Below are 16,154 nucleotides of genomic sequence, written 5' to 3'. Positions count from 1 at the left end.
GTGCTCACAAGTCCAATCATCAGCATATATAGATGAAGTATGATCTTATTGTTACATATACATGAGATTGTATGAGACCCTTTTTAGGAATATTGCATACAAATAATTAATGAGGCCACAATAAAATTAGAACTTTAAGTGAACATCCTAATATAACATTACTCCAAATAAGTAATTACTTTTATAAAATGTAACCATTTATTTCATTGGAAAAATATGCCACGATTAAAAACGTTAGTTCAACATTCCTTGTATAGCATCACACACATTAATTGGTGACTTAATCTACAAACAACATATTTAATCACGAGATGAGGGAAATCATAGTATTATTACAATTAAAAATGCCACGAAGAAAACTTTAACTCAAGGTCCTAATATCACATATCCTATAGAAAAATTGCTGAGTCAGTATACAAAACTGGATAATTAATCTACAAGACCTAGAATCTTTTTTTAATATTCTATTTAAAAGGTTGAATTTATTATGACATATTGTTCTTTACATTCATCGGTCCTTGCTCAGCATAGCGATCGAATATGAATTGTGATTTCATACGAGGCATTGCCAATTCGACTTGGCTCAATGTGTGTCCATGCATCTAGGTATGAATACCACGATTTAATGTGCACATGTCAAGCTACATGCTATGATCTTTGTCCCGCACACATTTTCCTCTTTGTGTGCTTCAGAGTGAGGAATCATGGAAATATATCACATTTTCCTCTTTCTGTTATTCAGATCGTGATTTCCTTGGTTGTGTGCATATATTTTTCACATGAGTTTTTCTTACCATGGACATACATGATTCAAGAACAAAGTACTAACATGTGAGGATGGAGTGCTAGTTGGGGCCATGTGAATGGCACTTCCATGCACCACTGTAACTTCCAACCCAAATATTTTAATTTTTCTAACTAGATTCACATCTCTGTTTATTGTGGTGTTGCTTGAGAAAAAGTGGAAACATGCCAAGTGTATATTTGTTTAGAAGAATTGGACGCTCTTTTCACGGAAAACTCTTTGGTCTATGTAATATCATGTGTGTTCTATGGCTCATTGTTAAATGTATAACATGTGAAGCATTTTATTTTTCTGATTGACCACTAAAAATTCAAATATGTCATGTATTTACCAATTTAATTGCTAAACAATACATATATGTGATCGAGAACTCTTCTGATTCGGGTTGCATCCAGTACTCACTGCCTTGAAATACCCCCATAAAAGTTGTGGCATATTCTAAATAAAATCACCATATTGATACGACATATGTGTGTGTACCAATATAAAATTCGAATTCAATACAGAGATAAAATAAATAATTAAATAAGACAGATTCAATGTTGATAGAGATGTTTGGGCATACTCAGAACCCAATTAATGAGATACTATTCACCCACATATCTCTCTCATTGAACCATGGATGAAATTAGAATTTGAACTACCCTAATATAGTAATATTCCTATATTTATGTGGTGATTGATCTAAAAGAAATGATAATTTTATTCTCTCAACTATTGGCCAAGTGCAGGCTACATGACGAACATCTTAAATCAGATATATTTGACCACTAAACTCCTGACATTTTGTAAATTTTCTCACTCAAAGTGGCTTTAACTATTACAAAGGTAGTTTTATCTTATGTGGTGCACACAAAAAAGTTTCCTTCAAAAATTATTTGAAATATTAATATTTTCTAAACTACCAAAATGTAAATGAAATGATAAGTAATTTAGAAGAAATTTAAAACATGGAGATTTCGTGAAAATCACCTTTGAGAATTTTGTCAAATTTGTATGTTCTTTTATACTTTTCATGATTTAAGAACATATGGTTGTTTTTTAATATTGAAAACCATTTTAGACCTTAAAAGTTGTGTCATGTGGGTTACACAAAGGTGCCATGTCGGTCAAGAAAATTAAACGGTGAAACAACTAGAGGAAACATACATACATAGTATTAAGAGTTGATGGATAAAATTATCCGGTTTAATTGTTAGAAGACCAAACCGAGAACCAAAAAATAGTATAATGTCCAAAAAAATATTTATCCTAAGAAAACCTTTGGTTTACCATTTGTTTTCTAAAAACATCAATGATTTCAAAATGGTCTTTAGAGGGTTCAATGTACTAGCTAGGTGCACGTAACGACATGATGTGAGAGCAGCCAATGTGATATCCATCTTTCTATATAGATTAGTTTGGTCATATTTATTTCAAAAATATAATGCACAATAAAAATCATATTGAAGTATTTAGTGCCATAAGAAATCATAATTCTACTTACTCAGTTGCATAATATAGTGGGATTTGGTTTTCTGAAAAGTCAAGTTTCATAAAGTTTGACCAACATATAAAATACATAATATATACCATATGAAATATATTTCATGATCTAACGGTAATGAGTTGGCTTTGTAGATGTTGACAACTTTTTCTACAAACTTAGGTCAAAGTTGGATTTTGCAAAAATCTACTCCCTCCGTCCCAAAATTCTTGTCCTACATTTGTCTAGATACGGAAGATACATCCGTATCTAGACAATGTAAGACAAGAATTTTGGGACAAAGGGAGTAATGTGCAATATATTTCGAAACAAATGGAGTACTTATTATTATGCTTGACATTTACTGAACCAAAAAAGAGTTTACAAAATTAGTGTGCTTGCTAGTCCTCTATTTGAACTTGCATTAAATACCTATGTTTTAAAATACTACATACCAAGGAGGCCTTAATAGGTTTGATTTCTTATGATATTCAATTTAACATTGGCAATATAATATCAAAAACATTATTTTTCCAACGGTTTCATAACAATAAAGGCGGCGCCCTCGCATTTGCAAGGACCGCCGTGCTAGGTAAGCATGAAAATAACAATTTACTGTTGAAATAAAAAATAATGATATCTCCCACAACACATTAATATTACACAAGATAGTACAATTTACCAATGGGGAAAAATAGTCAATAGGGGTATGTCCCACAACACATCAACATTAAATAGAAAAAAAACATACATCCATGAGGACACAATATCCTCGACTTACAATGTTATAAAAAGAATGTAATACAATGCCAATTTGAATATTCTAAATAAAATAGTACCGATCGACTCGACAGACAAACAAACATACTCGTGGGAACACATACTTAGAACTGTGCTTGGATCCAATCCACCGTGTTCTTCTCCACCTGGAAGGCCTTGGTAGTAATACCAACCGGGATGGAAGGCTCCGCTCCAAACACCGCGTTGGCTACCGTGATCACTCCAGGGTTCTGGCTGCTCAACGCCGCAAGAACCACTGCATGGGTCGTGCCATTATTGTACTGGTAATGGACGAGGCCCTTAGGGAACACGAATATATCTCCCTTGTTGAGAACCTTCTCAAAGTGTTTGTTCTCGGGGTTCGAAGTCACGAAACCGACGTGGAGGCAGCCCTCTAGCACGGTCAGGATCTCGGTGGAACGCGGGTGGGTGTGGGGAGGGTTAAGGCCAAACGGGGCGTAGTCGATGCGGACGAGGGAGACACCCATGGTATTCAGCCCGCCGATCTGCGCTACATTGACGGCGGTCACCGAGGAGCCCTGCTTGTTGGTCGTATTGCCGGCCACGTGGAGGCCGGAGAAGTAGAAGTCCTCGACGACGACCTCTTTGGCGGCCTTGCAAGCCAGTCCGTTGACACGTACTGTGTGGGTAGATGCATTCGTATAAGATAACCGAGATGGGTGGTTGCTCAACTAAATATAGCAGTATGCGTATTGTACCTGCAGACGTCTTGTCGGCGACGCAGAAGTCCTGGAGAAGGCTGGGGTCGGAGGCGGTGGCGCCATGCGAGCACGCAAGGGCCAGGAGAGCTCCTGCAAGGAGCAACACTCGAATGGCCATGTCTCTCTTTCTTCACCTCGCTAGAGTAAATTAGCAAGCAGTCGAGCTTTGGAATTGGTTGCTATGCTGCTTGGATTGGGCGATGTTGAAGGAGTGAAGAAGGCTAGTATTTATAGGGAGATCTTGCCATGCATATATGTATGTCTAGATATACATGGTTGGGTGTAGGAACAAGTCTTTGTGATGTGGGCAGCCTGCAGAGCGCGTGTTTATATCTGGACAGCCTGCTACGCATGTGTGTATGTATAATATGCATGGGACGGCAGGATCGAATTAATATATCGCATATATGATTACATCACATCAATCTATGCTTGAACAAGTCACATGTACATATCTACATCGATTGACCAAGAATCCAAGAGAACATGCGATCCTTCTACGGCAAGAATCTAAAGGGAACGGTATGTAATTGCATCTAGGTTTTATGTTCTTTTAAAATACATTGATGCTAGGTTGCCGCTGCTACTAATTCAGTTAATCCAGAACTTGTTTCAAAATCCACAGAGTTGTTTGATCTATATTTGCTATTGTTGCATGTTCCCTGTGAATGGTCATAGTAATGAAATGTGAAATCAAAACATTACTCGTTGTGAATGTGAAATTGATATGATGTTCATTCCATTCAGTGGCTGCCTGATCCTGCTGTGAACACCGCCGTGACAACAACTAGCGGGGCTCGTTGGCACTGGCTGGCTAAAACGACGCCAGGCTCGTTAGTGGCGTCCGCTACAATGACAATGAGGCTATGCTGGCTATGTCATGGACATCCCATACACACATGGATGGCGGCGACCCGGTGGGTGTAGGCTTTCCTGGCCCATCGGGATTCACTGCGGGTTCTAGTAAACCTTAGCAGTGGCGGGCACAAAATTATGCCCGCCATTGGTAACCTAAATAGGGGCCCAAAATATTGTCCATCATTGGTATTTAGAATACCAAGTGGTGGGCGGTACTCCATGCCCGCCACTGTTAACCTAAATACCAATGACGGGCCTGACGCCTGCCACTGGTAGCTATTTTGTGCCGCTAGTACTACTAAGCACTTCTACAGTAGCATGAGCATCTTTAGTTACAACTTGTCCATCGTCATCAGGTTGTAATGATATATGTGCATGCAAAGGCTGATTAAAGTTGCTTAGCTAGTGTTCAGTGAATGAGCACAAACTCTGTGTTATATACATCTCCACGAGACTCTAAATAAGGTACACAAGGGAGAGACCATGAAGAACAATCTTTTGGAAAAATATCGACTTCAGTATCTACTTGGTAGAAGAACATGTAGAAGATGAAGATTGACTGCCAAAAGCTCATTCTTGGTTAGAGGAGATCACTAGTAGAAAAAGGACCTAATGTGAGACACATTAGTCCCGGTTTGATTTTGACCCGGTACTAATGGTACCATTAATGCCGGTTCGAACGACTATGCATTAATGCCGGTTCGTGTTGAACCTTTAGCACCGGTTCGTGCCACGAACCGGTACTAAAGGGGTGGTGGCAGGCTGGCGTTAGGCTGGGGCCCCACGATCACCTTTAGTACTGGTTCGTGGCACAAACTGGTACTAAAGGGCTAACCTTTAGTACCGGTTCGTGCCATGAACCGGGACTAAAGGGGTCTGACCTATAGTCCCGGTTGGAGACACAAACCGGGACTATAGGGAAATTTTCAAACTCTACCCCCCCCCCCCCCCCCCCCGGGGTGTATCACCATTTCAGTTTTGAAAAAATCAAAAGAAAATGATAAAAATTTCAAAAAATAAAATCATTCGAGAGGTAGTTATATTACTACATCTACTAGTTAGGAAAATTTGAAAACTTAAATTTGGACATGTTTTGCAAAGTGTAGGGAAAATGTAAAACGGCTATAACTTTTGCATACGATGTCGGAAAAAAACGTATAATATATCAAAAAATTCAGCACGAAAATCCGCATCCGATTTTGACATCCTATGGCATGTTTGCAATTTTTTAGAATCCTCAAATTCCAAAAGGAAAAAAAGATATGCTCAAATTTCAGCTTTTTTTATTTTGGTTAAATCTGGTCAAACTACTTATTCAAGAAGTATTAATGTTACTACATAATTAGTCAAGAATATTAGTGTTACTAAATAATTATTTCAATTTTTTGAATTTTGGTCAAATCTGGTCAAACTATGGTCAAACTTATTCAAGAAATATTAATGTTACTAAATAATTACTGTTTTTTAGAATAATAGTTTCAAACTCAAACGGTGAAACGTGTGACCTAATGCTCAAGCTAAACCGCTAAGGGTTAATAGGATTGACAGCTTACATTTATCAGGAAAACAACAAGTGCAGACTTGGAAAGTAGGGGGAATAAAACTCTGAAGTTAAGCGTGCTCGGGCTGGGGGAGTGAGAGGATGGGTGACCGGTCGGGAAGTTAGACGATGTGGAATGAGTGATCAACACTTGAGCAGTTAAGAGGGGTGATTAGAGACTAAATCATCAAATAATTCAGAAAATTGAAAAAAGAACAAAAAAAATTCAAAATTTTCAAAAAAATAATTTCAAAAAAATACCTTTAGTACCAACCGGTACTAAAGGTCCCCCATACCACGACGCGAGCTCACACCACATGGTGGGCCTTTAGTGGCGGTTCGTGCTGAACCGGTACTAAAGGGGAGGGGGGGTCTTTAGTCTCCACCCTTTAGTGCCGCACTAAAGGCCCTTACAAATCGGTTTTAAAACTCCGTTTTCTACTAGTGGATGGCTCCAAACACTTGGATGAGAGCATTCGCCGGTGAGCTTCTCCTAAACAGTAATTCTGAAGTTTTTAAATGGTAGCGATTCTCAAGATTATTTTCTTGTGATTATTCCTCAACTTTTGAATTTTGGCATATTGATAATGCATTATCCTATGATTAAATAGGTGGTTTTATTTGTTAGCACAAATACGGTTGCTACATCATCATCATCCTTCTTCTTTTTATTTTTAGATGCATGTACAAGGGGCTTATCGGATGGATGTTTGTTGGCTCCTTCGTGCCAACACATCTTCTATATCAAAAGTACTAGGCTTGCTAACCAGGAAAATGAAAAATAGGCTAGAAAATCCCACAAAAATTAGAGACATCCGACCATTAATTTGGTGGACCAATAAAGTATAACCATTAGATTTATGTAGCCACACTACTAGACCGCAAACTCACAATTAGATAGGAAATGTACTCTACATGTATGACTCAATTAGCTAAAAGAAGCGAACCAACCTGTGATTCGATGGTTAGAGGGACCCTGGTATCCCCAGCCCATCAGGGTTCAAGTCCTGGTGCTCGCATTATTCCTGGATTTATTTTAGGATTTCTGGCGATGCACTTTCAGTGGGAGGAGACGTTCCTATCGACGACGAGGCCTACGGTGACTTCGTAAATCTCAAGATGATATGCCGGCTCAGTCTCTCAGAGATACTCATAGGGGTCATAGGGGTAGGATGTGCGTGTGTGCCTTTATAAGAGTGAGCGTATACGCGTATGTATGATTGCTTGTGTCTGTACTGTATGAACGCTTGTGTCTTGGCGTATGCACCTTACATCTATCTATGTGTCCCTTAAAAAGCAAAAGAAAAAACTACTAGATCTCACGCCCTTTCAAAGAAAACTAAAAAAAACTACCACATCTCACGTATCTCTCTTTTAGTTGCATCTCATGTATCTGAACTACATGATTAATGAGGAAAGACACACTTGACCCTAAAGAAAGAACGCTATTAGCTAAACTGAGTACTACTTATTCGGAATATAATAATCGAGTACTACTTCTCATGTAGACTAAAAACAATTTGTGCTGGACAAGGATTCTGATTGGTCTAGCATGATGTCCGCATCTGCTCACAAGTCCATCAATGGTGTTCAGCATCATCATCGACATAAATAAAAGAAATTAATGCTTATTGTTACATCTACATGTGATTATGTGAAACCTTTTTTAGGAATATTGTATACAGATGACTAATCAGGACACAATAAAATTAGAACTTTAAGTCAGCATCCTAATATAACATTACTCCAAATAAGTAACTATTTTTAAAATGAACCTTTTATTTCATTGGAAAAAGATGCCACAATTAAAAAACTTTATTCAACACTCCTTATATAGCATCACACACAAGTTAATTGGTGACTTAATCTACAAATAACAAATGTAATGACCAGACCAGGGAAAGCATAGTATTTTATTCCAATTAAAAATGCCACGATCAAAACTTAAACTTAAGGTCCTAATATCACCCTATAGAAAAAGTGCCGAGTTAGTATACAAACGGGATAATTAATCTACTAGACCTAGAATATTTTTTTAATATTGTATTAAAAAGGTTGAATTCATTACAACATGTTATTCATTACATTCGTCACTCCTGACTGAACATACCAATCTAATATGAATTGTGGACTCATATAAGCCATTGCCTATTCGCTTTGGCTCGATGTATGTACATAATTATAGGTATGAATACCACGATCTAATGTGCACAAGCCGAGCTACATGCCATGATCTTTGTCCAGTGGTCGGCCATGGCTCCACTTCTGGTCCTGGTGGCTGCTGTGTGCTTCAGAGCGAGGAACCGCGGAAATGAGAGATCACAATTTCCTCTTTCTGTGATTGAGATAATCACTTCCTTGGTTGCATGCATAGATTTTTCACATGAGTTTTTCCCACCATAGTCATACACGATTCAAGAAAAAAGTACTGACATGTGAGGCTGAACCACTAGCTGGAGCCATGTGAATGGTACTTCCATAGTTCCATGCGCCACTGCAACTTCCAAACCAAATATTTTAATTTTCTAGCTAGCTTCATCTGTCCCTTTCTTGTGGTGCTGCTTGAGAACAAGTGGAACATGCCAGGTGCATATGTGTTTAGAAGAATTGGAGCCTCATGTCATGGAAAATTCTTTGGTCTACGTAATATCATGTGTGTTCTATGGCTCATTGTTAAATGCATAACATGTGAAGTATTTTATTTGTCTGATTGACTACTCAAAAAAGTCATATATGTCATATATTTACCAATTTATCGCAAAACAATACATATATGTGATCGAGAACCCTCCTGATTCGGGTTGCATCCAGTACTCACTGCCTTGAAATACCCCCATAAGTGTTGTGGCATATTCTAAATAAAATTGAATACAGAGATAAAAAAAATTGAATGTTGAAAGGGATGTTTGGCTATATTCATAACCCAATTAAATCAGCTACTATTCACCCACATATCTCTCTTATTGTACCATGAATCAAATTAGAATTTGAACTCCCCGAATATTCCTATATTTATGTGGTGATTGTTCTAAAAGAAATGATAATTTTATTCTCTCAACTATTGGGTGAGTGTGCAGGCTCCATGATGAACATCTTAAAGCATATATATTTGATCTCCCCAACTCCTGACATTTTGTAAATTTGTTCCTCGAAGTGGATCTAACTATTACAAAGGTAGTTTTATCTTATGTGGTGCGCACATAAAAGTTTCCATAAAAATTATTTCAAATACTTATACTTTTTTATCTTATTTACGAAAATCCTTACCAATAGGTAAAGCAGACGATAAGAAATTTGGAATAAATTAAAAAATGGAGATTTAATGAAAACCACATTTGAGAATTTTGTCAAATTTGTATTTATTTTATACTTCTCATGATTTCAAGAACATGCAGTTGTTTTTTAATATTGAAAACCATTTTAAAAATGAAAAGTTGTGTGATGTGGCTTACACAATGGTGCCATTGGTCAAAAAAAATTAAATACCGAAACCCACTACAAGAAACAAACATACAGAGTATGAAGAGTTGATGGATAAAATTATCTGGTTTAATAGTTAGAAGACCAAATCGAGAACCCAAAATATTATCCTAAGAAAACATTTGGTTTACCATTTATTTTCTAAAATATCAGGGATTTCAAAGGGTTCTGTAGCGGGTCTGATGTACTAGCTAGGCACACATGATGACATGATGTGAAAGCAGCCAATGTAATATCCATATTTCTATACACATTAGTTCGGTCATATTTATTTCAAAAAATATAGCAGAAAATAAAAATCATATTGAGGTATTTAGTAACATAAAAAATCTATAATGTGATTTGGTTTTATCAAAAAGTCAAATTTCATAAATTTTGACCAATATATACAATACCCAATATATACCATATGAAATATATTTCATGATCTAATGGTAATGATTTGGTTTCTAGATGTTGACAATTTTTTCTACAAACTTAGGTCAAAGTTTACAAAGCTAGATTTTGAAAAAAAAATCTACGTTGCAATATATATCAGAACAAATGGAGTACTTATTATTATTATGGCCTGACATTTATTGAACCCAATATTTTTTTAGAAAATTATTGTGCTTCTAGTCCTCTATTTGAACTTGCATGGTTTTAAAATCCTGCATGCCAAAGAGGCCTTTAATAATTTTGCTTTCTGATGATATTAAATTAAGCATTGGCAATAGAATATCAAAAACATTATTTTTCAACAATTTCATCACAATAAAAGATGTGCCACTGTGCTAGTTACACAGGAAAAGAACAATTTACGTTTGAAGTAAAAAATAGGGATGTCTCGCACAACACATCAATATTATACACAAGACGGTGCAATTTAGCTATGGAAAAAAAATAGTCAATATGGGTGTGTCCAAAAACACACCAACAATAAACAGGAAAAAACATACATCCGTGAGGACACAATATCCTCGACTTACACTGTTATAAAAATACGGTTTTGCTAATTTACAGTCGAGTGATTTACAATTGGTTTGCATTCAAATTTTTGGCCGTTTGATCTCGTGCTGAGGTCCGTGCTGGGTGCTGGCTTTTTTGGACGTTTTTCTATGTGTCTGTTACCAGGCGCGCTTTCGTTTCCCAGCCAACCCGTTACTGCCTATCTCCTGGCTCTCTGTCTTTTTTTTTATTCTTGCCCTTTCTCATTTCTTCGCGAGAGTTAAAGATGAGAGAGGGAGGCAGTTCTTGGCGATTTCCTCATCATCCATGGTGATTCCAATCTACTCATCCTCCTCTTCTTTCAGATTGATTTCCGCTCCAGTGTCGTGTGATTTTAGTTCGTTATCCGGGTCTTCTCCCTTTCCCCGTTGGATTTCTTCTAGATCTTCTGGTTTGATTCGATTCCCTTGTGTTTGATGTAGATGTGGGTGTATGTGTAGTCTTAGTGGTGGATTTTCCTAGCGATTTTTTCCTGCTACTACAATGTTACAGTGATAGGTGCATGGATGAAACGGTGGATCTAATTCCCCTGTTGATTTTGTTTCTGCTAGCCTGGGCGTTTGATTTCGCTGACCTTTTTTTTGTTAGATGCTGGGGTGTGCGTTCTTAGGTAGTAGTTGCATCGAAGTTACGGCAACTTCATAACTGTAGTTTCATTTTAATTACAGTGTAATTTCCTCTGAAATTACAGAGTAATGACACTGTAATTTCTAGAGGTAACCACAGTGCAATTTTTGCTGTAACTTCTATGATTTTTAGTTTACAGTCACTGCAATTACAATCTAATTTCAGGTTATTACAGTGCTTTTGTCAGTGTATTTTCAGGTTAATTACACTAGATCACAATGAAGTTTCAATGCAATTAAAGTATTTGGGGGGGGGGGGGGGGGGGGTTGCCTATGTTGTATCTGCAAGCATTTTAGAACCTTTTTCTTTGTGGGTTGTCTTTGTTTGGTAGTATTTGTATCCATTTTATCAACTTTTTTTTGTATGTTTTGGGTAGTGTTGCGTCTAAGTTGACAGCTGCTTCAAGATTGTAATTTCATTTTAATTACAGTGTAATTTCCTCTCAACTTACAGAGTAAGCATACTGTAATTGTAGTGTTCTTACAGTGTACTTGTAATCACAGTGTAATTATGGTGTAATTTTCAGGGTAATTACACTGTAAATCACACTGCTATTTTACTATAATTACAGTGCAAATTCTCTATAATTTATGATGTTGTTATAGTGTAATTTCCATGGGTAATCACAGTGCAATTTTTACTAGAATATTTACGGTCAGCCCAATTACAGTGTAATTTCAGTAACATTACAGTGGTAATTAGGCTGTAATTCATATTGTCTTTGTTGGGTAGTGTTGCCTCTATTCACGTTGTCAATATATACTGAATCTACCTTTGTGTCAGAAACTTTGCTGTGCACAGGAACAGGAATTTCTGCTTGTCTAGTAATTTCAGCAACTTGATAATAGTAATTTCAGTATTGTTTTGCTATTGTAAATTTTAGCTTCTTTTGCCCTGGTGCTTTTGAAACAAAACTGACCAGTTTCTTTGATTTTTAACTAGAGTGGTCTGTGCAATACACTCTGTTAAATGGAAAGAATTTGCGATCTCTGCTTTTCATTCTTGTGATTTTACAGGTTCTAGATCTCAAAGAAATGCACTAGGCATGAGCAAAGACATTGGAATTGAAGGACTTTCAGCCTGTGGATCGTCTCTTGTATGATCTTCCATGGTTCTCCCCCAATTAGTTGTTGCGGCTTTGGTATTCGTCTTTTCCCCAATTGGAATTGAAGGATTTCTGACTCCATGGTTCCTTGTTGGTGTTTGTCTTTGCCCTTTCTTTTTATTTCTCATTCCCTCCATGTAAGTAATTTAATTTCTGCCTTCTTTTTTGGTGTTTGTCTTTATCATTTCTTTTTTATTTCTCATTTACAATATATACATTATTCTTCATATTACTCTTCCTAGTTGCAGCTGTACTTCCCCATAACCGTTCGAAAACATTGGTTTTGTTTCTTTGTTTGTTTGAAGGGAAGAGCCTTTGCTTTCCTTGATCCATCTTTTAATGAGCATTCTGAATTTCACTTGCAGTTTAGTGATCTGCTAGTACATTTTTAATCAATTTGCTTCTAAATTTGTTTCCCTTTTGAAGGCACTGTGTTGTTATCTTTTAAGATTTATCTCTGGTATTTTCTTTTATTCGAACGGATTACACACTTTATAGGATTCTGGGATGCTTTTATTACTCCCATGTTGGTATCTTATTTTTTTTGTTTTCTTCCTTTATTCATGTGAAACCAGGCACACAATTGTGGTGTCTTTACATTCAAGATTATGGAAGTATGGACTGCAAGGACTCAAGTTGTTGACCATTTTTCAAGCGCTGACATTCCGAACTTAAGGACAGAAGTATGCTAATGATAGTTTTTCTGCGAGTTCAACAGGGTGGATAAGTTCTAGACTTCTTGTTACTGATTTCTTTGATGATGTAAACACTTCTATTTTTTATACTTCAAATTTACAGTAAAGAGGTTCATGATTTCCAGTCTTTTTTAGTTGTACTTTTGGCTCCAGGTTGCCTAATTTACTGTGCTCGTCTACATCATTCACTGTCTCTTGTACTATGTATTTTCAGCTTTTTGGCTCAGTGTTAATTGCTTCCCTTTGTGCTGTATATCTTAATGATTGGTCTAATTCTTGTTTGATCCTTTCTTTCAGACTGTGAATTAACAATGATGGAGAAGAAGGCTTTTTTGCATTAGAGAGATGTTAAACTGCTCACACTATGGATAGCGCGGTGCGTATGTTGGTTCAATGTGTGGTCATCTGTATGATAGGCAGTGTGTATGTTGGTTCAGTTGTGTCTATAATCCGTAGATGGCACGAGGTACTATACTTGCAAGGTTTTCTTACTGTAATTTCAAAGCTTTACACCTGCTTGTCATAGAATGCAAATGGGTCCAGTCCAACCCGCGTACATACATACCAACTCATGACTCGGCGCTGCAAATGGGTGTCTTTGAGACTCGACAAGTTCCAGTCATAATGTTACTGTAATAATCACACATATTAGTGTAAATTATGCATAAATACACTGTAATTGTAGAAGTTCCAGTGCTAATTTGACTGTAAGTTTTGTGTATCTAGTCTTTAACTTTTAAGATATCATTGTGAGTAGACTGCAAGTTACCAGCAGACTCTAATGGCAGTTTACTTATCACTGTGATTGTAAGTAGGCTGTACGTTGATGATGCAAGACCTACAGAGGGTATGTCAATGGATCAGTAGGCTTTTTCTTGGATGTGGTATTGCGATAGTTGTAGCTCACATATGTTTGAAACCGGGTATAGTTCCAACCCGATTAGGATTGGCCTTTCTCCTGATGACATACATACAGCGGAGATGCACAAAAAAGGGACACACAAATACATACAAGTGTCGTTCTTCATTGGTTGGAAAACTTGACTGATGTCCAATTGATTTTCAGTCAAACGTCAAATATACACTCCCTAAAAATAATGTAATGTAATGCAAAGTTGAATAATATAAACTACACAAAATATACCTATTGACTTGATATATAGACAAGCAAACGCACTCGTGGGAACACAACTTAGAACTGTGCTTGGATCCAATCCACCGTGCTCTTCTCAACCTGGAAGGCTTTGGTAGTAATACCAGCAGGGATGGAAGGCTCTGCTCCAAACACCGCGTTGGCTATCGTGATCACTCCAGGGTTCTGGCTGCTCAGCGCCGCAATGGCCACCGCGTTACTCGTCCTGTTATTGTACTGGTAATGGACGAGGCCCTTAGGAAACACAAACACATCTCCCTTGTTCAAAACCTTGTCAAAGTGCTTGTTCTCGGGGTTCGACGTCACGAACCCAACGTGTAGGCAGCCCTCCAGCACGGTCAAAATCTCGGTGGAACGCAGGTGGGTGTGGGGAGGGTTGAGGCCAAACGGCGCGTAGTCTATGCGGACGAGGGAGACGCCCATGGTGTTCAGCCCACCGATCTGCGCGACATTGACGGCGGTCACCGCAGAGCCCTGCTTGTTGGTTGTATTGCCGGGCACGTGGAGACCGGAGAAGTAGAAGTCCTGGACGACGACCTCTTTTGCCGCTTTGCAAGCCAGTCCGTTGAGATGCGCTACATGGGTGAATGCATTCGTATAAGATAAAAGATGGGTGATCGCTTAGCTACAATTCCATGGAGTATATCGGTGTGCATGTTGTACCTGGAGACGTCTTGTCGGCAACGCAGAAGTCCTGGAGAAGGCTAGGGTCGGAGGCCGTGGCGCCATGCGAGCATGCAAGGACCAGGAGAGCTCCTGCAAGGAGCAACACTCGAATGGCCATGTCTCTTTGCTTTCTCCTCGCTAGAGTAAATTAGCAAGCAGTCGAGCTTTGGAATTGGTTGCTATGCTGCTTCAATTGTGTGATGTTTAAGGAGTGGAGAAGGCTGTATTTATAGGGAGATGATATACATGGTCGGGTAGGAAGTTAGGAACAAGTCTTTGTGATGTGGGTAGCCTGCAGAGCGCGTGTATGTATAATATGCATGGGACGGCAGGATCAAAGTAATACTAGCATGCATGATTACCTATTTACATCACATCAGTCAATGGTTGAACAAGTCGACTGTACATATCCACATCGATCGACCAAGAATCCAAGAGAGAATGCCATCTCTCCACATGGATCTCACCGGTACAGCTGTAGGCCCGCGCTTAACGTCGAAACGGGACAACTTTCTTTTTCCGATAAAATCCATTTATCTGCATTCATTATTTTAAAGATATACTAGTGTAAATACCTGTGCATTGCAACAGGGAGAAAAGTCCTCATATTGCCACACCCTAGTAGTGCAAGACTTAATAATCACGCTGTGGCGATGTGGTAGAGATAAAAAGAACTTTGGGACATATGCGAGAATAAGATCAGGACTTCTAAAAGGCCATTCAGAAACTAAAAATGTTATGGCATTATCACGGTCTAATTTCCTAAAAGCATTCACTTTGTAGTCATTTTGGGTGTAAGGTTGCATCTAACATTATGACTCAGAAAAAGAGAGTGCACACACACACCATACACGTGAAGACCACACAAATATTGTCCATGTACTACTCAGATCCTTATCAACGTTTTCAGTTAGTAGGACATCGCATAGATCAATTATCTCAGAAGAACTTCTCAATCAGCTAGCTTGCGCATCCTGAAAAAATATCCCTCAACCAGCTATGCGTGTATGACCATAAAGTTGCATGCAAAACTAGCTCTCGCTTCTATAGGGCCGAACTCGCTTCCGCATGCCTCCTCTCTTGCACTCTCGTGGTGGCCATTCAAGACAGTATGGCGTTTTGGATCTCGGCCTTCATGGCGGCTGAATTTATGAAAAAATCAAAACTCAAAAGTTTCGGTTTCAAAGAGATCTGAAAAAATTTGTACAAGTAAACAGGGATGTGAGGTGTATGTATGTATAATTTCAGGATGAAATACATTCAAATGCGGC

At 38.1% G+C, this 16,154-nt stretch overlaps 2 protein-coding genes across 3 annotated transcripts; both read right to left on the bottom strand.

Annotated features, from left to right (window-relative positions):
- Positions 1 to 3,064: 3,064 nt before the first annotated feature.
- On the bottom strand, positions 3,065 to 3,941 carry LOC125526000 (putative germin-like protein 2-2). Of its 2 annotated transcripts, none has more exons than XM_087535840.1 (2): positions 3,761 to 3,941; positions 3,065 to 3,690 (listed from the first exon to the last, which is right to left on the bottom strand). In XM_087535840.1, exons 1-2 carry the CDS (start codon positions 3,888 to 3,890, stop codon positions 3,155 to 3,157), a joined length of 666 nt encoding a protein of 221 aa, XP_087391966.1. In that variant the 5' UTR covers positions 3,891 to 3,941; the 3' UTR covers positions 3,065 to 3,154. The 2 variants fall into 2 exon arrangements, with proteins under 2 accessions (XP_087391966.1, XP_048546971.1); XM_048691014.2 differs by having other exon boundaries at positions 3,770 to 3,941.
- A 10,196-nt stretch (positions 3,942 to 14,137) lies between these two features.
- Positions 14,138 to 15,052, bottom strand: LOC125519658 (putative germin-like protein 2-2). The gene is made up of 2 exons (XM_048684388.2): positions 14,881 to 15,052; positions 14,138 to 14,792 (listed from the first exon to the last, which is right to left on the bottom strand). The coding sequence occupies exons 1-2, from the start codon at positions 14,999 to 15,001 to the stop codon at positions 14,257 to 14,259; spliced, it is 657 nt and encodes a 218-aa protein (XP_048540345.2). The 5' UTR covers positions 15,002 to 15,052; the 3' UTR covers positions 14,138 to 14,256.
- Between the last annotated feature and the right edge of the window lie 1,102 nt (positions 15,053 to 16,154).

Source organism: Triticum urartu, chromosome 7A (genome assembly GCF_056163025.1).
Source record: "Triticum urartu cultivar PI428250 chromosome 7A, HENAU_Tu73, whole genome shotgun sequence".
NCBI lineage: Eukaryota > Viridiplantae > Streptophyta > Magnoliopsida > Poales > Poaceae > Triticum > Triticum urartu.
Note: the sequence above shows the minus strand (reverse complement) of the source record. Positions and strands in the feature narration are given on the sequence as shown.